This window comes from Erpetoichthys calabaricus, chromosome 8 (assembly GCF_900747795.2).
Source record: "Erpetoichthys calabaricus chromosome 8, fErpCal1.3, whole genome shotgun sequence".
Classification (NCBI taxonomy): Eukaryota; Metazoa; Chordata; class Cladistia; order Polypteriformes; family Polypteridae; genus Erpetoichthys; species Erpetoichthys calabaricus.
The window spans coordinates 32510966-32536709 of NC_041401.2; the positions used below are offsets into that span (position 1 = coordinate 32510966).

Consider the following 25744-nt stretch of genomic DNA (forward strand, 5'->3'; position numbering starts at 1 on the left):
GATGAATAAACAGAGACCTCTTACAAATGTGGCACTGTCAGCTTCATTCTGCGTTGAAAGAGAGGACCAGCTTCACCGATGTAAATAAAAGCAAAGCAAAGCAGAGCCTTTAGATTTTATTTATACACTTGTTCTTTACTAATAATCTCAGCTATAGTTTGTTAAGGCTATTTTGAAGTTCATTCAGAACTGAGCAGCAAATTACCAACAAATATAGAGGATTTTAAAAAATATGATTGTCAAAAATAAAACAATCTCACTCCTCAGTTCCACAGAGGTGCTATGCAAAGATATAATATGCTAATATGTCAGCTGGTCATAGTGAATATTGATATCCTGTCAGCTTCTACAGACCAGCAGTTTCAAAACTCAGTTCAAGGGGTAACCAAATGGGTGCAGGTTTTGATTACAGGAATTTCAAGCTCAGTGATGCATCCCTACTTTTAAATGGCCTCCTAGTTTAATTAGCTAGTCCTCTCATTATTATAAGGCAGTGCTTCCTAAACTCGGTCCTGTGGCCCGCCCCCTGTGGCTGCAGGTTTTTGTTCCAAGCAGCTTCTGTTTTTAATTGGACTCCTGGGCTAAGTAAGTGAACTGTTATTTCCCATGTTCTGTGTTTTAGGAACGATATAGAAATTAGAAAACTAAGTTTGGTTAAAATAAATAAATAAATAAAATTAAAAAATTAAAATGTACCAAGTAGTTATATGTGAATAAGGTATTTTTTTCTTTTTAACAATATTTTCATCTTGATTTTCATTCTACTGTTCAATGTGTTCTAATTGTTTAATTAATCCATTATTTACTAATTAGTGGGTCTGATGCTAAAGTATTTGCAGCCTTTGATTATTGTTGTTTCCTGGGCGTCTACTCTGCTTGTTTTTAATTGTCATTGATAAAATACAACGAAGGGGGAAAACTGCCTAGAGAAAAGGCAAAATATAATGAAATCAACAAAAGACAGTTAAGCATTAAAATCTATAGAAAAAGTATAAATATTTCTAAGTGTCTTATCAATGTAAAAATCATGCTGCTGTGCTTTTCTGAATGTATAATATTTTTGTACATTTTTGGTATTTTCTTGGAACTTTTAGAATATATTGACCAGATCCCCTTTTTGGGCACGTGACAGGCTGAGGGCTGTCCACTGAGTTTGGAGTTAGGCTGTCTAGAGTGAGGCCTATTCTAGGCAGGCTAGAGGAGACCCTGGTATGTTTTATGGGTTCTTTAGAAGCCTCAGCTACAATGTTTAGTGGTTTCTAGGCACATATTATGTATGCCACATGACCAGTATGTTGAATATTTTTAGGGTTTTTGAACTTTATTTTGTCTATTTTCCAGTTATTTTTTTATTTTGTTTTTTGACATATTATTTTACAGTGTATGAATCCAAACTGTGTCTGACTACTCTCTCCTGTATCATTCTTTAAACTTGTTTGTATCTCTTCCACTTACTGTCCACCTAATAAGTAACATAAGAAGTCTCAAGAAAATGTAGGTAGCTATGTGTGATTTAATTTTGTAGGAAAATTCACAATGTTTATTTTTAAATACTTTTCAATGCAGACAAATTTTTTCATTATCTTCGTTTTAAGTAGTTCCTACAGTGTTTATGTGCTTAATTTTATTGTACTAAAAATGCTAATAAGACTAATAATTAACAAAGAGCAGATATAGACCCAAGCAATAAAGGAATGGCTTAATGAGGAGCAGCTAAGTGACATTTTCTGCTCTGTGATGATTATGAAGCTTTAACTTAATTAAAGACAAACAAAAAAATCATCAGAAGTTTCTTAACAAGCAAGAGCTGGAAAGCTTACTCATTTCCAGACAAAAAAATGAAATAATGCTTTTGAGCTTTCCATAAAAAATTATCTAAAAAGTGAGTAATTACAACATATTAATTTTTTTATTGCCATGTCACCATTCTAAACATCCAAAACCTATTTGGATTTCATCAATAAATCAAATCAAGAACACATGCACTCTTCAGCATTTTTAGATCTTCAGGACCATGTTAATCATATTGACATACTCTTGAATATTAGAGTTATGCTATCAGAAGAGATGACTCTTGAGCGACAGATTCTTACTGTGATTAAGAATATATATTGTAGAACTGGCAACATTTCATAAAAAGAGATATCTAAGGACAAAGAAGGCTCAGCTATAGTAAAAATTTCATTAAGACTATGAATCAACCTGCTGCTGAGATCTCCACTCACTATCAGGACACACTAATCAAATGAACAGTTGCCCTTATAATAATTTATTTCAATGTTCTCATTTAATATGCATTGGCCAGTTCCGACTCCAAGGCATGCTAACTACTAAGGGTGAAATTAAAGAGTAGTTTTTAACTGTGCAAGAATCCACAGCTCACTAGTCCGTAAGAATATCTACAGTATATCTGATGAAGAAAACAAGGACTGCATGGAACACGTATTACTGGAGAATTCAGGCCCTTATGGGGAACAAGAGATGGCAAGATGCAAAAATAAAATGCTAAAGATAATGTACTGCACTGCACTTTTTTTGAAAGTCTAAAGCAAAACCATGAACAGGCAGAAGACCAAAAATAAGAAAAGTGCACCATGATGGATAAAAAAAAAAAAAATTACCAAAAAATACTTTTCTGAAACTCTGAACCAAAGGTCCAAATACTCATTTACTCGATGTAAGGCAGCAGTTTCTGGCTTTCACTGCAGCCTTTTTTAAATGATAAGCCAATGTTTTTATTAATTAAACCTGTCATTTGACTGGCTTTTTTAGACTTCTTTCTGTCAAATCAGGCATTGATAATATTTTGGATTTTCCATGTCTCTAGAGAAGCCTGCTACATTCCTTTTCTTGACACTTCTCTCTTACTTCTTAGTTTATAATTTGTTGAAACACACAGGAGCAAAACTAAATTGACCTTTAGTTCCCTTGTCCTCAAGATGTTAAATAAGGAAACTAGCCAATCTTTAGAATGCCAGCTTGTATTTCAGTTTGTATATATAAACCATACACACTAATAAAAGGAAAAGTGTCTGTTTGTCTGTCTGTGCATCTGTCCAGTTGCTATGTTTATGTCATTCCAAAAGAATGCACATCCAAAACATTTATAGTAATAAAATACATTGCATTTGTCATTCCAATAGATGGCATATCACAAACAATCACACTGTTTTTACAAATCCCATAGCAAATGGCATGTAACAGAGTCATATGCACATAGATTTCAACCAGTCTTAATAAAATAATTATCTGTGAGTAGGATCTAGTTGCAGATGATATTATCTTGTGTACACTGGCTAATCTTATTGACATGTGAAGGAAGGAAAAAGGAAGGAAGGAATGGAGACAGATAAATGTAGATGGCCAGCATAATGCTGCAGTGTTTACTGCTAATACTTTATTGCTCAAAGAACATGTGCCTCAAAGACATACTTGCTAAGGTAATTGTTCAATCTAAATTGCTCTGATGCAAGTGAGTCCTGCGATTGCTTGCACTTTATTTAATGCAGATTTCCGATTTACACCTGGTACTGGCAGGACAGGATTTGGCTTCTGCAATTCTAAAACTGGATTAGGCCGGATAAGTGAAAGAATGAACAGTTGGTAAAAAGGTAACCTCATAAGCTACAAACTTTCCATCCTTTTATTTTGCCATCTATCTATTTTCAAAGGTGATTTTTCAGCCCAGGGTCATGGGGCACCAGATAACTGGTAGCTTAAAAATGTGTTTTATCTCAAATGCAATGTCAATTATATTTTTAATGATTAAGCTGACTGATGAAACTAACCAATTATAGTCAGCTGAAGTAATCTTTTTGCTTTGCTTTTGTGTAAAATACTGGTCAGCTGTCTGGTAATCCCAGTACTTTACTTATCATAAGTGTGCGAGTCCTAATCAGTAAAACTGCTATTTCCATGTGTTTTGTAACAATATTTAGCTCAATAATAGCTAAATATTGAGTAAAATTCAGTAAATATTCAGTAAAAGCAAAAGGCACTGAGCAAAAGCTCAGTTTTCACTTGCTGAAACAGAAATAAAAAGTCATTACAGCAGAAAATTCCCAATACTGACTCTGACAAAGCAATTGTGAGAAACGTAACAGGAGGACAAGCTCAAAATCAAGTTCACTTTACTCTTTTAGCTACTTAATCTAACCAATGCAAAATACAAAAAGCTAGCACAAATCTGTGTCTTATTTTTTATGCTACAGCTCCACAAAATTATGGTTACAAAAAAAAGGTAATGAGGAGCACATTTTAAAACAAAGGGGCTTGTGTCTGCATACATTTGAATCTTTCACTACACACTTTAAATGAGCTCCCAAGAGCAAAATGTGGCACAAAGGCCTCTTTTTCATAATAATTCTTTACATGCCGTTTTCATAACTGTGACAAGGTCACCCAAGTTGAAAATGAAGCATCTGATTTTAAAGAAAGAATTTTTTCCCAATGAAACCTACCTTCACATTAGGAGTATAGAGATTCCTTAATGAAGCAAGGGCTGCTGACAAACCATCTGTACTGTAACTAATCCACAGGGCTTGCAGAACACTTGAAGAGACTCCCGTCTTCTTGCTTTGGCCCTAAGAAAATACAAATATTATACTATCTTAATCGAAAACCACTTAATTCCTAATGCACTAATATATGCTAATAAACTACATAATTACATAACATCACACCAACACTATCTTAGTCTAAAGCCACTTAAAATCCTAATGCACTAATATACACTAGTATATGTTGCATAACAACAGACCAACACCATATTAATTTTATGCAAAGCTGATTGCTGCTTTTTATTTTTAAATATGCATATTTTACCTTAAAAATGTGTGCTTTTAAAATATGGTGGCCAAGTTCCATTGTCTGCTGGCGGTTCAGTTTTCCTTCTTGTCGAGAAAGCATGAATGCCATAAGAGCATGGCCACTCCTGTAAAAAGAAATTACCAATATTTTAAAAAATGTAAATATAAGAAATGTATTACTTATTTAGGCAGCTTACTATAACATAGAGGTAAAAAATTAAATATCAGAACTATAACCACAAGGTGAAAAACACCTTAGAAAAAATCAAATAGACATTTTTTACAAAAAAATGATACCAAAGGCTAGTAGGATCGTTATTTACATAATATTAGCCATGCTACCTGACAGGTAATAGACTAATTAAAAAATATTTGCCACCTCTTGCCATACATGCACTTTCAGGGCCTTTCTTCAGTATTCGCGTTTATGTAAACCTCTCTTCACCAGTGCTGTCTTTCTCGAGTGTGTTCCCATAATGCCTCCTTTTGAGACCCTGTGATTATTTTCAAAGCGCCTTTCCTGCCTCCTTTCTGGTGAACTGACTCTCTCAGCATGCATCTCTAATACTCTTGAGTGTCTTGCACTCGAACTTTCTCTTTCTTTGCTTCACCAAAGCCAAACTGAACAATGAGACTGCTATAAGGGACTAGAAACACAGATCTTAGAATGTTATTATATAGTAAATATATAAAGTGCCTACAAAAAAGTATTCACCTTTTGTATCTTTTTACATTTTATTGTTATTGAAACAGAGGATAAGATTTGGCCTTTTTAGCATTGATCAACATAAAAAGAGTCTTTAATGTCAAAGTGAAAATGGATCTCTGCACAGTGGTCTAAATTAATAACAAACATAAAATACATGATCACATAAATATTTACCCCCTTTAATATGACACACTTAAATCATCAGTGGTGCAGCTAGTTGGCTTTAGACTTCACAGAATGAATTTAATGGAGTACATTTGTCTGTGGTTTATATTGATTGTATCATAATTGCAGCTTGTCTGTAAAGGTCCAACTTGTGGTGAGTGAGTATAGTGCCTAACCTTCACAGCAAAAACAAAATAACACTCCAAGCAACTCTGTAAAAAAGGAGATTACAACACAGAAGTCTCCTGGGGATGGAGACAAAACAAAGATCCAAGCACAGGGTACTTCGCCAGCCACAGCTTTATTTCATATTGAAAAAGAGAAGAAAATGCATATTACATCTTGGCTACAGTTTGCCAGAAAGCACATGGAAGACTCTGAAGTCAGCTGTAAGAAGGATGTTTGGTCAGAGGAGACCAAAATTAAACTTTTTTGGCAATCAGACTAAACGTCATGTTTGAAAACTGCACGTTATCAAAAACCATACCATCCCTACTATGAAGCATGGTGGTGGTGGCAGCATCATGCTGTGGGGATGCTTCTCTGAAGTAGATACTGGAAACCTGGTGCCTTCTTCCTCACTGGTGGCTCCTCTGCTTATCCCATACGGACCTAGCAGCAGAGGAGTCGCCCTACTGACACACACAGCTGACCTTCCACAAGTCCGGGTCCCTGCTTTCCCAATGCTACAGCCTGGCTCCCTCTCCAGACCTAGGCTTGGGACCCAAACGGCCATGGCGCTCACGTTGGAGCTCTCCTCCCAAGCCTCCTCGACCCCCGCCATCTTTCCGGCCTTCCATGTGAGTCGCTCCTTTTAGTGCACATCGCTCTGGCAACTTGAGTTGCTCAGCCATAGTGATCACTCCTTTAGCCACCTGGACGTCAGCCTTGCGCACCGCTCAAGGGGCTGTCCTTCTCAGCTGCCTGCTTTCTCTCCCTCAAGCTTGCTCCCTTCTGCTTGCTTGCACCGGTTCCTTCCACCTCCAGCCCTCTCTTTCTTACTCCCTTTAACCTCCGTCTTTCTTTTCCTTGATTCATGATTCTCCTCTCTTACATTTGCGCTTCCCTTTTAAAATGGGGAAGTGGCACAGATGGGCAATCAGCAGTTCCCGGCATCAATTAGGATCACGGACAATCCTACATCTGTGAACTATGAGCAGGGCCGTCCACTCCTCACTTCACCACAAGCAGCCCAAACCATAAAGCCAAATTTACAGAGGAACAGCTGCAAAACAACAATGTTAATGTCCTGAAGTGCTTGAATCAGAGTCCAGATTTCAATCCAATGGAGAATTTGACTGATCTTGAGCACTTTTACAAAGAAGAATGTCAAAAATGTCAGTGTCCAGATGTGCAAAGCTGATAGAGTCCTGTGCACACAGACTCAAGACTGTCATAGCTACAGAGATAGAGAGAGACAGAGAAAAACAAACAATCGAAAATCAATACGTGCCCTTCGTGCTTTTAAGTATGCGAGGCACCGTGCAGCATGTCGCTTCACGAAGCAGCTGCACTGAAGGTAGCAACGTGAAGATAATCTTTCAGCATTTTTAGACGAGTGTCCGTATCGTCTAGGTGTGCGAACAGCCCCCCTGCTCAATCTCCCTACGTCAGGATCAGAGAAAGTCTGCGCAAGAGAGACAGAGAAAAGTAAGTTGGGTAGCTTCTCAGCCATCTGCCAATAGCGTCCCTTGTATGAAATCAACTGGGCAAACCAACTGAGGAAGCATGTACAAGAAATTAAAAGACCCATTGTCCGTAAAAATCCGCGAACCAGCAAAAAATCTGCGATATATATTTAAATATGCTTACATATAAAATCCGCGATAGAGTGAAGCCGCGAAAGGCGAAGCGCAATACAGCGAGGGATTACTGTAATAGTAAAATGGACACTGGAGTTTGTTATGTAGAGTACAATGCAGGAGGGTAGGCTTCAGCTTTACACAATGTGTTGCACTTGTGAGGCCACATCTGGAATGCTGTGCACTGTTTTAATCTCTGAATTAAAAAGGCAACACAGCATTAGAAAAAAAGTCCTATAAACTTCTACAAGACTGACTCCAGCAGTGTCAAGTACGAGTTAGGAACAAAGATTGAAGGTGCTGAATTTATTCACATAAAGTACACTTTGGGACATAACATTTTTTCACTGCAGTAAGATCTTATCACATCACAGTATTTCTCTATCCATAACACAGATTACAGAGCAATGCAAAAATTACATGTGTTCGTGTGCTGTTTTACATATGACATCTGTATAGTGCTGCTGTGTCTTGAAAATGTCCCATACCTGTCTTGGGAGGTCAGTTAATAATTACAGTATATGTCTATATATTCAACAGATTTCAATTTAAAAATAAGTTACCTGGGCTTCTGTTTACAAAAGTGCTAGGCATACTGGTTAATGTGTTGAAATCGTACATTATAGTATACAGTGTTAGTACACTTCAATACTTTTGATATTCCTGGATTTTTTTATGACTTTTCCAGTACCAATCAGAGCAAGAATTAAGGACTACTTTGCACTCTGGTTCTGAATATCTACAGCAAAATTACATGAACCTAATAAGAACACATATGAACTGAAAAATGTTGCTGACCACTTACCAAAACTGATATTAAAGCTTATGCTATTTACCCAGAGAAGTAGCACAGTTACACATTATCTATTCAATTCTGTGCAGGGCCGCTACCTTATAAAAACAGAAAAATCATTTTCTGGGTAATGAATGTGCCATCATACATGTGGGGTGCACAGAGCAGGCCCGTGCCAATATTTTGGTGTATGCAAGCAAAAGGTACAAAGAAATCAAGGAAACAAGGAAAATGTGTTTAAATGCTGTTTATAAATATAACACTTCTGTAATGTATAACGCATGTAATAATATAGGAACTATTGTATTGAAGTACTAGCGACCTGATACCTGTTAGGCAAATAAATGATAAAAAAAAAAAATATATATATACATATATTTTACCTTATTTTAGATAGTTGTTGCAGTTAAAAATATGGACTCACTATCAGGAAAAAAGTTACCCATGTCTTCAAATGACTACTCCTATGAATAATAATTGTTCATTATATTTAACACACATAGGATTTCAGACATTTACTTTTAGTCACATATGAAGATAATGATGGCAGTATAGTAGAAATATTCATTTTATGCTAAGGTGAGAGCTGCAGCTGATATAGTGGCCCGTGAGAAGACAGTTGAAGAAATTCCCCAGCACTATCATACCTTAGAAGAACCAAAGTGTGTCTGATTTAAAAAGAGCATGCCGGAGACCTGAGCGTAAATTGAGAAAAACTAAACTGATAGTGAAGGTAAAAATAACTGAATATAACAAGGCAGTCTGCCTCGAGAGACAGTCTCTAAAATTATAAATGATAATGCTGGTAATCTAAGAGTTTTATTCTCAACTATTGATCATCTTCTAAACCCAGCTCACTCAAAGGAATGCCTCCTAAAAACTACTAGTGAAACTTGTAAGGCATTTGCTGTATTTTTAAACATAAAAATAAATATTAGAAATAATATAATACATTCCCCAAGGTTAATCATATTGAACCCCAACACTCCCTTTTAAGCAAGTTAAATTTCTTCACTGAAATAAATCTACCTAAACTATGCAGAATTATTTCTCAGCTGAAACCAGCGTTCTTGATCCAGTACCAGCAGGCTTTTTTTTTTTTAAGAAGTCTCCAATGTGTTGATGGTTTGTGTGCTTGATATAGTGAACGCATGAATAAATACAGGGGTCTTCTCTGACTGTCTTAAGACTGCTGTTGTTAAACCCCTGCTCAATAAAAATAATCTTGGCTCCTCTGTCCTTGACAACTTTTAGACCAATTTCTAACCTGTCTTTCTTAAGTAAAATTCTAGAAAAGGCACTTTCTAAGCAACTACATGATTACTTGAATAAACATTCTAATCTCTACAAGCTTCAGTCAGGTTTTAGAACAAATCATCATAGTACAGAAACTGTAACTGCAACCCAGCCACAGGGGATGCACAAACCAGTGTGTTTCTTCGTGCTGGTCCCAAGCCCGGATAAATGGGGAGGGTTACGTCAGGAAGGGCAACCAGTGTACAAAGGAAATTGGGCAGCTGTCCCAGCTTTCCACAAGACCAACTTCATCAAATCCTCTCATATGAAGATTGAAAACAAAGAAGGCTGTTTTAAGAATATTATGTAGAATGCCCACTGGGAGCCAGGAGGTTTTTTGACCTTGGAACCCCTGCAGATTTTGTTTTTTCTCCAGCCTAACTGGAGTTTTTTTCCCTCTCCTCCTGGCCATCTGGCCTTACCTTTTTTTGTTACTTACTGTATTGCCTAATTTTAATTGTTTCTGTTTTCTTGTAACTTTCTCTTTGACATTTTGTAAATCACTTGAGCTACATTGTTTGTATGATAATGTGCTATATAAATAAATGTTGTTGTTGTTGTATCACTTGCGCAACTAGAACTCTCACTAGCACTACGGCTGGCTATTTCATTGGTTCTTTTGCAGTGGCCAAATATGATGAAAGCCCCGCAAAATGTCCAAAACAGTTCTTAACAGAAATACTGGCTTCCTTGCTCTTCTTCAGTTCACAGTGTTTACTTCCTTTCATATGCCTTTCAAAGGCATTAACTGGGGCATACATCTACCTGATGGTCTCACTGTTACTACTCTACAATCCTCTTCTTCTTAGCTTCCCCCTCCTGTCAACACTGCAAAAGATGTCTGCAGCTTATTCAAAAAGCAAAATATTAAAAAAACTGCAGGCCTGGACCTTATTTCCAATTCCCCACTCAGGCATTGCGCAGACAGTTGTCTTCAGTATTTACAGACATTTTCAACCAATCTCTGGATCTGTGCACTGCTCCTGCCTTCTTCAAGATCTCCACCATCATTCTAGTAGCATTTAATCAAAGGTCACAGGCCTCAATGACTACAGACCAATACCTTTAATCTCTGTGGTAAAGAAGACCTTTGAACACCTTATTCTAAATTACCTCAAAAATGCTACAAAATATGTCCTAGACCCATTTCAGTTTGCATACAGAGCCAGCTGGTCTGTGGATGATGCAGTGAAGTTAGGTATGAGTTTTATTTACCAACACCTTGATAAACTAGGGGCATATGTTAGGATATTATTTGTGGACTTTAGCTCTGCTTTCAATACAATCATCCCAGAGCTCCGAGATTTGAAACTCACCCAGTTCAATTTGCCAATGGATTAGACTTTCTTACTGATAGGAAACAGTACATGCAGTTGGGTACACGTCTGACCAATTAACTCTTAGTACTTGTGCACTGTATGGTGTGTCCTTTCCCCACTACTCTTCTCACTTTATACAAATGAGCGTACCTTTGGGCGATTCGTCTGCCAAACTTCTTAAATTTGCAGATGACATAACACTAATAGGCTTCATTTCAAACAATGATGAGTCCATATATAGACAAGAGGTGGGAAATCTGACATTGTGGTGTAGCCATAACAATTTGAACCTTAACATTAAAAAACAGTCACGTGCTCACTTATCACTTGCTATAAATGGTTCAGCCGTTGGGATGACAGAATCATTTAAGTTTCTGGGAACTGTGCTGTCACAAAACCTTAAGTGGAACAATAACTTAATCTGCATTATTATGAAAGCCCATCAGAGAATGTTCCTTTTACATCAGCTGAGGAAAATCAATCTCCTTCAAGTACTATTGGCCCAATTCTACACAGTCATCATTGAGTCCATTTCGACCTCATCTATAAAAGTCTGGTTTGGTTCTACCTCTGTTCAGGCTAAGGCCAATCTGCAACACATCATCAAAGCCTGGGAAAGAATCATAGGCTGTAACTTATCGCACATTGAAGTCCTATGTGAGTCCAGGGTAAGTGAGAGGGCCTCAAAGATTATTACTGATCCGACTCATCCAGAGCCCCAATGGTTCCAAAGATTTCACTCCAACAGATGTCTTCGTGTATTGATAGCTAAAACAACACTTCACCTAAACAGTTTTTTTTCCACATACAATTATTCTTACTAATCAGGCCTGAGTATCTACTCAGTATCTACAGTATGTATACCTGCACACTAGACTGCCTGGATATTTTAATCGAACTATGTCTTTATTTTTTTGCATTGCCCTTGTATGCTGCATCATATTTCATCATTTTAGATTTTATCTTCTTATATTTATCTTTTGTACTTTGTGTTGTACCTTGTACGTTGCACCAATACTATCAAGACAATTTCCTACTACACATTAGTGTATCTGGACAATAAAGAGAATGCTGACTCTGATTTTTTTTAAGCTAATCTTTGTAAGCAGCATTTTCCAACCATTTCAGATTAAACACAAAATTTCCTAGAATTTTGACTGCCTAAAAAAATCACAATGATATGTTTAATATACACAATGCAATTTACCTCGCTAACTATTTAACACTTAAACTCAACGCTAATAATTCAATGCGCAGGCTAACAGCTACTCCATGTTCAGTTCACACGCTTGTGCACAATGAACACAACACAAGGTGATATTAATGACCAAGGTCATTAAACATAATATTAAGGTGAGATGCGCAAGTTTTGTGACAAATTGAATATTTTATGTGTGATTATTGGAATTTACATTAATATTTTCTATGACTTTTAAGTACCATTTAATTTTTTGTAGAATTCTAAGGCCGTTTCAATAGTGGTTTTTGGCTTGTTCATTTTTCATGACTTTCCAGGTTTTCCAGGACACATATGAACCCTCAGTATAGCACTAGCTTATTTTTTATAGAACCTTTCACAATGAAAAATGTTGCCTAGCGTTGTACATTACAATAGATATATAGATAGATAGATAGATAGATAGTGTGGCACGCAGCTGGGGGTGGTACCCAGCCGGGACGCCCAGAAGGACAGGAGGAGGGCTCATGCCTCCTCCGGACCGCCAGGGAGCGTCCTCATGCCTGGAGGACTTGGGACCTCAGCACTTCCGCCACACTAGGAAGGGCTGGGGGGAAGAAGAAAAAAGAGACACCCGGAGTGCTTCCGGAAAGACAGCCGGCACTTCCGCCACACAGGGGCGTGTCAAAGGAAGATTGCCGGGAACCACCTGGAGCACATCCGGGTGACTATAAATGGGGCCGCCTCCCTCCTATCAATGAGCTGGAGTCGGGAGCAGGAGCAGGACGAAGCTCCTGGAGAGAGAATAGAGGTGGTCCAGGGACAAGGCGAGAGAAGGCCCAGGAGAAGGGAGACTGGGGCTAGAGCACTGTGAGTTGTGCGGGACTGAGCTGTGTTGTGTGGAGAACGGGACAAAAATAAAAAGGATTTTGTATAAAGATGTGGTCTCAGTCTGATGGTGTCCGGGCAAGTCTCACAATAGATAGATAGATAGATAGATAGATAGATAGATAGATAGATAGATAGATAGATAGATAGATAGATAGATAGATAGATAGATAGATAGATAGATAGATAGATAGATAGATAGATAGATAGATACTTTATTAAACATGATGACTTATTAAATCACAGCACATGACAGAGATCGGATCATAAAGTACCAGCAGCTAGAAGTGGCAAAGTGGTTAAGAGTCCAGGATTCAAGAAAGTGTAAGAAGGGAATGTGTGCTTACTAGCAAAAAATGACTGTGTTCCTGGCACCTCTCACACATGTTTCATCTCACACTTAGTCAGGAACTGACCACAGACAATCAAGGTCACCATACAGCAAATCCAGAAGAGGTTGTTTGTCTCATACCAAAAAAACATATCTTACGGAGAAAAATATGCTTTGAAGAAAGAATAAAATCCCAGTGTGTCTTTATTTATAGATGATTTAGTCAATCAGAGTTTTGCTGTAATATGCTCTGTTAATCTATAACAGTTTTGTGAATGGAAACCTGCCTGAAATATACTGTACATTAAAATTAGTTCTTCTTAAAAGGGGGTCCTTTTTACTTGTGACACACTACTTCTAGCATGTGGTGTGTGTATGCCACCGTATAACTCTTGTTTTAAAGTCTCTACAATGGCTTCCAGTTAAGTATAGCAAGACTCAAGTGGGATAAATAAGTCTAATGTGGAGAAATGACACAATTCACATTCAAAAGCCCAATTACTCGCTTAGGTTAATGTAATTCTCCTTTCTCCCAAAGCAACAGCATGTGTACCAAGCTGGGCCACCCAGCATGCACTGGGAGTGCCACCAATACAAACAGAACTTATTATATTTGTCTCATGACATGGATTCACCAAACACATTTACATTTACTCATTTGGTTATGCCTTTATCCAAGGTGGCTTACATCATTTGAGATACAATTGGTTACATGTCTTTCTTTTACTTTTCCAACTAGAGCACAGGCAAATGAAGTGAGTTGGACACATTGTGTCAAAGGCAGGATTTGAACCCAGAACCTCAGAGTTTGAAGTTCAAAGCACTAACCATTGTGCCACACTGCGAACACAGATGTCACAAGGAAGACCTCAACACCAATAACGAAAGGCCAAAAACACGAGAGTGTAGAACAGACCTGCTATGAACAAACGACAAATAATCCTAATAGACAGAAGCCTGACTAGTCACTTCAGCCAATATAAATATCCATTAACATTATTCTAAAAATCATCATCTTCCGTTGTCAAACATAACCTTGCTATTGATTCTTAAATAAAAACTGAGTCTCTCATCTCTGTTACGATTTTCCATTCCCCATATTCTCTCAGTAGTTTGTGGTGGCATGTGGCCACTGTGAAAGTTGCTACTTTATTACACAATAGTATTGGAGTCCGCCATGTGCTATACTGTACATTATTTATGATACTGTAGGATGCCCAGAAGTGGAATTTTAGCCAATATGTCTTGTTCAGCCAAACTCTGAGTTTGCTTATTTCAAAAGACCACAGACCCTCCTGAGGGTTCATTTTCTCCAGGAACTTTTTTTAACTGGACCTTCTGTTTTCTATTTCTCCAGATTTTCTGAGTAATTTCCAATACATTTTAGCCAAACGTTACAGTATGAATCACTCTTTTATTGTTCATTTAATTAATGGTGCTCTTGCTGCATGTATATAAATGCTGCATTGTTTTGTCATTTTCTGTTTTTATAGATCTGTATAAATACACATGGCTGGTGTTCTATGAAGATAGCTACGACATGTAAGACTAGGCTGAATTGTAGTTACCTGAACTTAAAATTATATCAGTTACATAAAAAGCTTAACATGTGAGCACAGATGAAGGCTCTTTAAAACCAAATTTTATACTAATGTTAGAATATATTTCTTCATACTAGCATTGTAGATACATGGAAGTAGCTACCAAACAAAGTGGTTGAAAATTATTTTTTCAGACTTAGCATTTGACAGGGTACTTGATGAAAATTGATTTTTACTACTTGTTTTTTTAGATAAAGAGTTTCCACTTTGTTGAAAGCTGTTTTTCACATATAGCTGCATATAGAACTATTAAAGCAAAGATTAGTTCACTAAAATTCAAAATGAATTAAAATATTAAGAATTGTGCAATAACTACTGTATATGAAAACTAACTTTATAATGCAGCGTTACCTTAGTATGTAATGCTGGAATACTAAAAACCAAAATATTATACTGTAACTCCACGGAAAGTCTTCTTTAGGCAACACATTCATGACATTTAATATGTAATCATATCAGTTCCATCTGTGCAGCTAAGCTAAGGCGATTTTTCTTTATTTGGCATCCATATTTTAAATTCAATAAGAAATGCACTGAAATGAAGAGGTACCAAAGCCAATAGATGACAACACAACATAGAAATTTTGTTTAAGATCACCTCAGATTTACAGCTCTAGTTCCTTTCAATAAACTTTACATCTCAAAATATCTGTCACTGACTTTATGTGAGAACTTATATTTGTGGTTCTTTATTGACAACTTTGGTCAGATGCAAGCTGTCAGCCTGAACTATTCAAGGTGTAGCAAGCAGGCAATGTACTTTGTGGCAGGCGAACGGGTCCCATGCCCGGCCAGGACGCCCCTTCTACATATGTTCCAGGGGAGCAACCATGGGCTCCTCAGTACCTCCCCCGGGACACTTGGTGGCAGCCTCCCTGGCTGACGATGGTGCCTCAGTTTCCCGCAGGGCTCCATGGGAGATGGAGTTCTCCACAGCCCTGTTAGGATCTGGGGTGGCTGCCAGGGGGTGCTGCATGGGTCCCTGAGCCGGCCGGGACAACTATGCAGGCCCGCCCGGAAGTGCAATCAGAAACAGGTGATCAAGCGCCTGGAGCACTTCCAGGTGGGCTATAAAAAGGGCCGGCAACCACCACTCAGGAGCCAGAATTGGGAGGAAGAGGACGAGGTTGCAAAGGAGGAGTGGTGGTGCCAAACAAGAGTGTTGTGTTGTTTGGATTAAATGCTTTTGGGACTGTGTTATGCCTGTGGAATTCACGGGGAAGACGTGCCCCACATTTGAAGAAAAATAAAAGTCTCTGTGTTTTTACACGTGCCTCTGTCTGTGTCTGTGCCGGGTCGGTAGCTATACAGAGTTCAATTCATACCTTCCTATAAATGTCATACTGAAGAACCAGAAAACATTGACACAAAACCCCAGATTATTTCAATCCATGACCCATTTACAATAATCCTATCACTATGATCATCTAAATTAGAAAAATTCAGTTACTTTCAAACTGACCTGAATGCCATGATCACAGCAAACTACACATCCAAATGCAAATCTACTACTTCAACTCCAAAATCTTCAAAGAGGACCAAAGCCTCCTAAGAAAAAGGCAGATATGCTGCATTAATGTTGTAGGTCCTTGTTCTCAAACTCTCAAGTGGTGAATTCCCCTGCTATTGGTTTTGCTTGATTTTTTCTGTAGTGCTGTTTAATAAATGGTCTATATTTTTTTCCTTAACCATAAAACAGGATCATGTTTGTAAAAATGACATACTAAAAAAAGAATAAAGAAAAAAATTATGTTAAAGATATTGTGAAATCTATTGTTCTCAAAAGTTCATGCGTCTTCAAACCCACAATAGGGAAAATGGAACAGACCCCTGCAGAGAGGGGGAAGGTCTGTATAGTTATGCAAATAAATAATCTGCCATCTTCAAATCCAAAGGACATAAAATGAGCCCAAATGACGAGGACTTTTAAACACGAGAAAATAGTGAGGAAAACAAAAAAACAAATAAAAGAGTATAGCTCAAAAATTGTAAGTAAAAATGGAAATTGAGAAGCCTCCACTCAAAAATGTGAGAAAAACAAGTTGGGTGCATGACTGTGGGTAAAAAGAAAAGTTTGGGAACAACCATAATGTTCTCTCCTGACCTCAATTCCCCTCCTCCACAGTTTGGGCATGCCTTTCCCATGCAGGACTTGGAAATGTCTGACTCTGAAAACATTTCCATAATTGTAACTCAATGCAGCTCAATACCCATGACTGCAGTATCTGGTGGCATGTTTGCTGCAAAGGGCTGCCTGAAGAAAACAATAAACTTCATTAAGAATCTTTTTTAAACAAGTGAGGCAGTGTGTAATTACACGTTTATTTCCCTTGCAATTGCCAAAAGAACTTAGTTTGGTTAAAATCTACACAGTGTGTGACAGGAGAATTTTTTTTGAGCTTCAAGTTTTTTTATATTTAATAATATAGAGATCCAAAAAAAAAGATTACCTTTGTTAGGCCTAAGGTGTTAAGCCATTACAAATACTTGACATCATTACATTCAAAGACTTTCACTTTTAAGCAACAAAAACATTTTTTTATCTGCAAATTAGTTTGGAATATGTAAAAGTGATATAAACTGTACCCTGAAAAGGTACTGACAATCATAGCTGATACATCAAAATAAATTGATCAATTTATATAGGTTTTTAGGCTAAAAAAACTGGAGTCCCCTGGAGAAAAATTATGAAATCACAGAGATAACATGCAATTGCACAAAAGGAAACACTGGGCTACCACATTGCCACATGTCTGTTCTGTAACATGAATGTAATTCAGTGCTTAATGTGAGTGCTTAAAAAACTTCACATTCTTTCAGCTGCATTCACAATTATATTCATTAATATTATATTAGAAACACCACAGAACTGTTCAAAAAGCAACTAAAATAATCTGCATTAGATTAAATGAACATATTATCAATGACGTGCTCAACTGCTGTCCAGTCTACAGCTCTGACATTCTCCCAGGCTTTAGTTACTTATGCTGCGGACCACTCACTGAAAACCCTTGCAGGTTTCATTTCTGGAAATACCGATATGTATCAGCACTGAAAATATAAGGCAGCTATCTACTAATAAAACAGTGATATTGCCAGAGCAAAGACTTCTCTGCTACTTTAAACCTTTCACATTAGTAACTTGGATTTTATTTCAGGGAAGGCTACATTTAAAAGCTTATTATACTGGAAAATAGTTACTTACGGTACTTGTAGTGTTGCTCAGGGGAAAAATGTCAAAGTCTATATTATGTCACATGGACCAACTTGACAGTGTACCTCAGTGAAAACCTAAATCACTGCACAACAGGATGACTTACTATGAATGGCAGACCTGCTTTCATCGGTGACAGGGTGAGCTGATCAGCTATTAGGGTTTCTGAGTCAAAAGCCTTCCCAACAAGTCTCAACAAACAGGTGGAACTCATTTCTTTGACTGAAACAACATTTATTTAACATTTAACATTCAAACAACGTTTATTCTGCTGATCCTACACATGTAACACTTGGATAGAACATTTCTAAATTAACTTGCCAATAAATAAATAAATACATACATATTATGAATGTGAATAAAAACATTATAAATGTTTAGCTGATTTGACAGTGAAAACTTTAAAAAGGGGTCTAACTGTACCCATAATCATAATGCACTTTACTGAGAAAACGAGGTTTCAGCATAGCCTCATTGACAAACTAAGTCGATTCCATAAATCAAATGCATGCAACTGAATTAATCAAATGTTATAAACATGTGGTCATGGACCGCCACAGGTAACTCAAATTTTGGGTTTCCTTGCCAATCATCCTACATTTAGCAGTGAGGAAACAAAGCAGAGAAAATTGTTCTTTATTGAGATTAAGATACTAGAGTGTGTAGTATGGCATATTAAGAATAAAAGAGTCAGAACCTTGTTGGATTCTGGACATAATTTGGTGAGTACAATAAGCAATGTTTATCATCATATACAGTATATCAGCTGTTTATGTCAGTGAGTACTTGCTGCTTTAACCATGGTAAGCATTGGTGGTGTTACTTGCAGCTAGGCTGCCTTTTCTGCTTACAGGTAATCAGTGCATTTTGTTGTTCAGTGTTTAAGTATTCATAGAAGGAAATTATATTAGCTTTGAATACAGTACAATGCATTTAAGACTGTAGGGTTTGTGCACAGATTTACGAATGTAAAACCTCCCGATTTCAGGCGTGCTTTTTGTATTGTTCAGTACTTTGTTTTTTAGTTTTAATTATTGAGGAAGGTGATTCCACAATTTGATATTCTATTGACTTAATAAGATCACTGTTGCTCTCAAAGAGTTTTAGTGATGTGCAGGAGTGCAGCTTCACTTTAGAGTAAAGGCATAGTGAGGTTCATGCACAGAATACACCAAAAAATAATTTGCCAATTTTGAGTTGCTACAATGTGACAGTAAGCTTTCATTTCTGTGCAAATGTTTACACGTTGCCAATTCCTTATACAAAATGTTTACCAAATTTCTTGGACTTTAACATCTCAGTCCATACATGGATAAACTCACATACAGAATGCTGCTTATCAATATGTTATCATAGTTGTGATATAGCCTGAAGTACAGTATGTAACATACTTTATCAAAAAAAAAAGAAAAAAGGATCGTCTGCATATCCAATTGTTGAGTGCTGTGCATACTAAACCATCAACAAATGCACAAACCAATGAATAAATTAAACTGATTTGTTCATCTTTAAAATAAAATGGTTGACAAGTCTGCACAGTCATAATGCATATTATATATTAGGTAAATTTTTCATGTATTGTCTAATAAATATTATCAACCAGGAGAACAAAAGACAAAAATTAAAAGAGAGCCTCTACAGCTCTCAGGAATAATACATAATTTTCATTCATTCATTCACTCGACTGCCATCCATTATGCTGTGCAGCCTCTGTACAGCTATCCCCAAAAGAAATCCTCACACAGGCATTTCTGCTGCAATTCAAGACTCTGACTCCCGTGTGACTCTGTTTCCTCTTAAAAAAAAAAAAACTATCAGCATGGTACTGGGGTGCAACAAGTATTCCAAAAATTGTTCAGCATCCTTGAGATAATACTAACAGTTTCTTTAGATATAACTTAAAAAAAATACACACAGACTTTAAAAAATGAACAGATGAAGGGTGAAATGAATATGAATGCTACAATGGTCTTTAAAAGACATGCTGGGTAGAAGATTTGAGAGTCGACGGAAACTGCATGCTTTTAATCTTTAGAAAAATATTAAATGAAGAAGCAACAAGCCCCAAAGGCAGGACTTAAAACGAGCTATACTGTATATTTAAAAGACCTAAATGTTCTAAATGTCATTCGCATCCATTTAAGAAAGAATTATTAATGAAGGAATAGAAAAGACTAAAAGTGAGTCTCCCTCTTTGATAAGATAATTAACAATAAAATGCACAGAATAAATATACAGTAAATACATAATTTAAAACAATTTAAATTTCATGAAAACAAAATAAATTCCAATGTTACAGCATGTCACAGATGTCCATATTTGGTTCAGTTCATACTAAGTCACAGTATAAATAATAAACAAAAACAAAATGAACTGGCAAAAAGTAAAGTGCATATTAACAAATGTTTCTCGATATTGTTGAGGATTACTATAACTCTTACATATTTACAACATTCCTTCATTTAGTGACAAATATTGTTACTGTCATCAGTTTGACAATATTTTGAACCACCAGGCAGAAGGTAAGCAGGACTCCCTGTTGAGCATCGTAGATTTAATGCAAATGTAACTTGCAGAGCTGCAGAAGCGTCATGGTAACAGCATCAGGGATTCCCAAAGACTTGCCTGCAGCAATGGTCTTCTACATTTGTCTGTTTAATCACCATGATGGGAAAATATGCACTTGCATGTTTTATTCAAAATGGAAAAAAGCATTCAAAAATATGTCTCGAGTAGGGCTGCCTGAAGGCAGTTGTTTTTCTCTTAAAGAAGCAGCAATATCTAGACACTGCCTTTCAAAGGAAAAGTCTGTTTGATGATCATTCTTTAACCTCTTTGATGAGAAGAGCATACTAAATGTCAAGATGAAGATCTGCATTGAGCCTCATCAAGAACTTGAATTCTATTACTCATATTAAATAAGCCAACAAGAACAATATTAACTCATCTGATCTAGTCTGCTTCACCTAATATATCAAATAAATGTACCTGCATAGTCAGAAAATCCAATTTCTTGGTCTCAATCTATGGATAAGACATTTTAGCTTCAGAAGAACTAAACCACTGTCCCCTTTGTCTAGTTGAAGTCGGAAGTATAATATATACGCCACAAGACAGCCATGAGCGAATTTTGCTTAAAACCCAATGGAAACAATTAGACGGCTCACTGAGTGTCAAATTTCTGAAGGCGTTGATATTGAACTGTAAGGATCAGAGGTATTCTGAACCGCAAAATATACATTTCAAGTAAACGGACTGTGACATTCCATCAAAAGGACAACCGTTAAGACAGCTGATAATAAAGAGCCACAGTAGATGCATAATTCAGTACTCAACACACCCAAATCAACAAATCTACTTAGTAATACCAGTAGATGCACAGATGAGGTTGCACAACACCCTACTTCTGACTGAGTGTATGTCTAAAGGAATAACCAAAGAAAATGAACACTATTGTCTAATTAGAAATGCAAAGATGTCATAACAAAATAGCTGCAGCATTTTAACACATTGTATATCCATAGGCCATAATGTTCATCTAAAGACTATTTTCTGCAGTAATGTCATATGGTGATGCAACAACAGAAAGATGTTGTGGCAGACAAAGACACTTCTCAATTATGTGGAGCCCAGTAGCTGCGGTGGTCTACGTGCGAGTGTGTTTGTCTGTCTCCACTGGTGCTCATTACAATCTGCAAATTAATTATTAAGCTTCAGTTAACGAGCCAATCCCAGCCAACACAGGACGTAAGGCAGGAAACAAACCCCGGGCAGGGTACCAGCCCACCACAGGGCACATACACACACACACACACCCACACACCAAGTGAATGAATAACACCAATTTTAGTTTTTTTTATTTTCTCTCAGTATCAAGTCTTTTGTTCAGTATCCTTTGCACTTCCCTTGAAACCCCAGACGTGGTTTAAAACACATGGACTGGAAGAACTGGGGGTATGTATTTTGGGAAGAAGCCCTGTGGGAGTAGCCTTTAGAGCACATGATTTCAGTGCTATTCATTATACACTATTTGCATTTGAGAATAACGCCTGGCACCGTGACACTACTGTCCCCCAGCCACAGGCTGCTTACACTTCACCCACAAATTGAATGGTCGTATGAGCAACATATGAGTAACACTTGTATATGAAATGAGATGAAATGTGCTTTCATTAATATATGAATTTCAGCAACTGCATAAATAGTTTCTCAATATTTTATTGTATGTGTAGCTTTTAAATATCTTTCCAAAATAAGCCAAACACCAAAGTAAGATTATAGGCCACATTATAGAAATTTTACTAATAGAGCAAAATGTAGAGTATGGAAAAAAAATCAGAAACAAATGCAGTAACTAGTCTATATGATGCACACACACAGAGTGCTATAAAACAAAGAGTACAAATTGCTCTAAACCGAGATCTTTAAAACTGCTTAAACTGACACAATCATATCTAAATCACTGAGAAGAGAGAAACACAACTTGTTGCTTAAGGAAGTTAAGGAATACATATAAAAACCATTAGCACATTTTTTTTTTCAAGACGCTCTTCACATCAGGGAAATTCCTAAAGACTCAAGGCTGGCAAATATGATCAGAATGAATGCTGGTCCTCAGCAAAGCTAAAATGAATGAAATCTGTTTTATTTTCTTTTTCTTTTCATGTTCTAATGGTTTTGTGTAATATTTTACAAAAGAAATATTTTTGTAATTTGGGGAAATATGATTAAAAAAGTTATGCTTTTAAATTGCCACCTCTCATGGGCCCCTTTTGCTGGACACTGTAAGTCAAACATTGGAAAAATCAACCCTTTGCTCTACTGGTTACTGTGCAGATGACGGCTGAACTGGGATTTACAGAAAATCACATGCCGATATTCAGAGAACTGGAGAACACTTATGGTTAAATAATGACAAACTGCATAAATGAAAAAGACATCGCCTATTGTGTGAATTTACCACAAAGTTTCAAAGCTAAGGTTTCGATTAAAAATCAATTTTCAAGAGAGTGGAAGAATTAAGTTAAAAAACACTGAAAAATCAGAATGTAAGCATACAGCTTATTAATAATGAATCGGACAGTGTGGCATAGTTGTTAAGGCTGCATACTTCAGACCCTGAGATTTTGGATTCTGATCCCACCACAGACACTGTGATAAAAAGAAATGTAACCAATTGTATCTCAAATGTTGCAAGTCTCCTTGAAAAATAAATCAACCAAATAAGTAAATGTATGATTCTAGAACTTGCAAAGGTCCTCTAAAATGGTCAATTGTCAAGCTGTACTGTGGCAAACAATAAAAGAAATACAGTAGCTTTTTTGCTTCAAGCTTTCAACCTCTGTCTTACTGTTTCTTGAGATAACACATCACAGTACCTGAACTATTTAACATTCCATAACACAATGAAAACAAATTGAAACTGAAAAAATTTCCAAACATGTTATGCTACGCCTTCATTTCAAAACTGAGACTAATAAATCTTTCCGAGTTCGAAGTTCCTATAGCTAAAGGCTCTGCTGGCTAACAGTACCATTATTTGTTTTTAGAATTTTAGGAATGAATATTGAGGATAACGTGTATATATGTATAAACCATTCAAAACTTTACATGTCAAAAAGATTATCTGAAAACTGGATCTAAGCTTAACTGTAAATCAGTATAATGGTTAAGTTACAGTATATGGTCATATTTTTTGGTCGAACTGAGGATACTTACTGCTGCGTTTTTTCAATTAATTAGACAGCAATTTTACCACAACAACTGACGCTGAGGGTAGGGTAATGAGAACATTGAGCCAAAAGATTTGGACACAAGCTAAAATTACCTCACTTATTACTGAATCTTTACTGAATCCGTCTCTTCTATTTTCAATTTGTAACAAAGACTTTGGTAAAAGTTAAACACAGCTGCAATGAGCAGATGGCATCATGCACTTCATAGGGGCTACTACAGTTGGTAAACTGAAATGCATTTTCACATTTTTTACAAGCAGTCTTTTGATCTTTGGATCCAAACCCCTGTATGTAAACAGCTTTCCACTGTAATGGAATTAATTTGGTTAGATGACCAGTCCTTTCCAAATGTAGGAAATCTAAGATTCTGTGGTTTAGCTATAAACAATAATCCACAATGTATTTTGTCAAGCAGATGTTTCTTTTTTGAACTATTAAGTGGGCTAAAAATGTTTACAAAACAAATAGGAGGCACAGAGGATCATTCAGTGAATGCTGCTGACAGTTACTGTGCTGTAATTTCATTTTTGCATATTCATAAGCAGATTTTCTTTTAGTCCCCATTAAGGCATTTGGAGCAGTTGGGAATCTCATTGTAAATTAAATTATAAAATGCACAAAAATGTATGCTATTCAAATGTCTTAGGAATGTGTTCCAGTCTAAAACATTTCTATTAATGTCCTTCAGTAATTCTTTTTTTAAGTTAAAACCAGTATTCCTATTTAGAAAAAATGTATTACCTTATGGTTGATAATGTTTTTGTCATCAACAAAATCCATGATATAACCTTAGAAGATAACATTCAAATGCCTTTCTTGATTTTGTTTCAACTGTTTGATGAAACCTTAAATTCAAATGAACTTACTGTTCTGCAGGTGCAGAAATTAGACTTCAGGATTAACTACTGAAAAAACAAATGGTGCATATATAAAAAAATTACTTAGATTTCTTGATTTAATTAACGGGGATGTGTTTGCCAGGACTACAGGACTGTTTACCATTCACTCTCTAAACATTGTGTCAGCATGACAGTGTCAGCAGGTAAGCTCCTATCACTAGATTGTTATCGACAGATTTCAGGCTTACACACATTATTTGTTCAGCTTTGAAGTGACCATTAATAGTAAGAAGGCTTTTTGTTGGAAAAACAACTCAATAAAAAAAGAAAACATGCTGAAGTGTATTTGCTTAAACAATCCTTGTCACAACAGCCCATACAGGGGTATATGTTTCCTGATTTTAATTGTATGTTATTTCTTATAATATTAATAGTCTCCCAAGTGATATATTTCTGCCAAAAATATATATATATTCCAAGTATTATAAAAGTACATTCCTTGCCAACTGAAAATTTGATTGTTTTATAACTTAGGACTGCATTAGAAGTTTGAGCAAGAACAAAAATGCCACAGATGTTACATTGCATTTGAGAGTGTGACAGATAGGGGGCGCTATAGCTCCCTTGAACCCTCAGATCAGATGCCAGACACCAGATAAAAGTCCAATAACTTATTTTATTTGGACAATAATGTGCACCAAGCACCCTCCACGCCACAATACTCCTAAACAATACAATAATCACAATCAATAATCAATAAACAATCCTCCACTCCCAGACGCGTTGTCACCCTTCTTCCCGACTCAGCTCCCCGTCTGGGATCTCCCACAGTCCTTTATAGTCCTTGACCCGGAAGTGCTTCTGATCCCTCAGTCCATGTGACTTCCTAGCACTTCCAGGTCAGATCAAAACTCTTCTTTTTCTTTATCTTAAGTATATCATTTCTTCCGCTCCCATGACTGGGAAGTATTTCCCGGTTATAGAGAATGTAGCAGTCCCTGCTCCTCCATGCAGCGTCCCCCGGAGGCCCCCATTGTATCCAGCAGGGCTGTGATGTAAAACTCCAC

At 36.8% G+C, this 25744-nt stretch overlaps 1 protein-coding gene across 4 annotated transcripts in view; it reads right to left on the bottom strand.

Annotated features, from left to right (window-relative positions):
• Positions 1-25744, bottom strand: part of LOC114655440 (protein TANC1-like) — a 569281-nt gene that overhangs the window by 61282 nt on the left and 482255 nt on the right. For all 4 annotated transcript variants that reach the window (XM_051930575.1, XM_028806429.2, XM_051930574.1 and 1 more), the window contains 2 exons: positions 4825-4933; positions 4461-4583 (listed from right to left, as the gene is read on the bottom strand). In XM_051930575.1, the coding sequence (XP_051786535.1) occupies positions 4461-4583; positions 4825-4933 (232 nt within the window). The remainder of the gene's footprint in view (positions 1-4460; positions 4584-4824; positions 4934-25744) is intronic.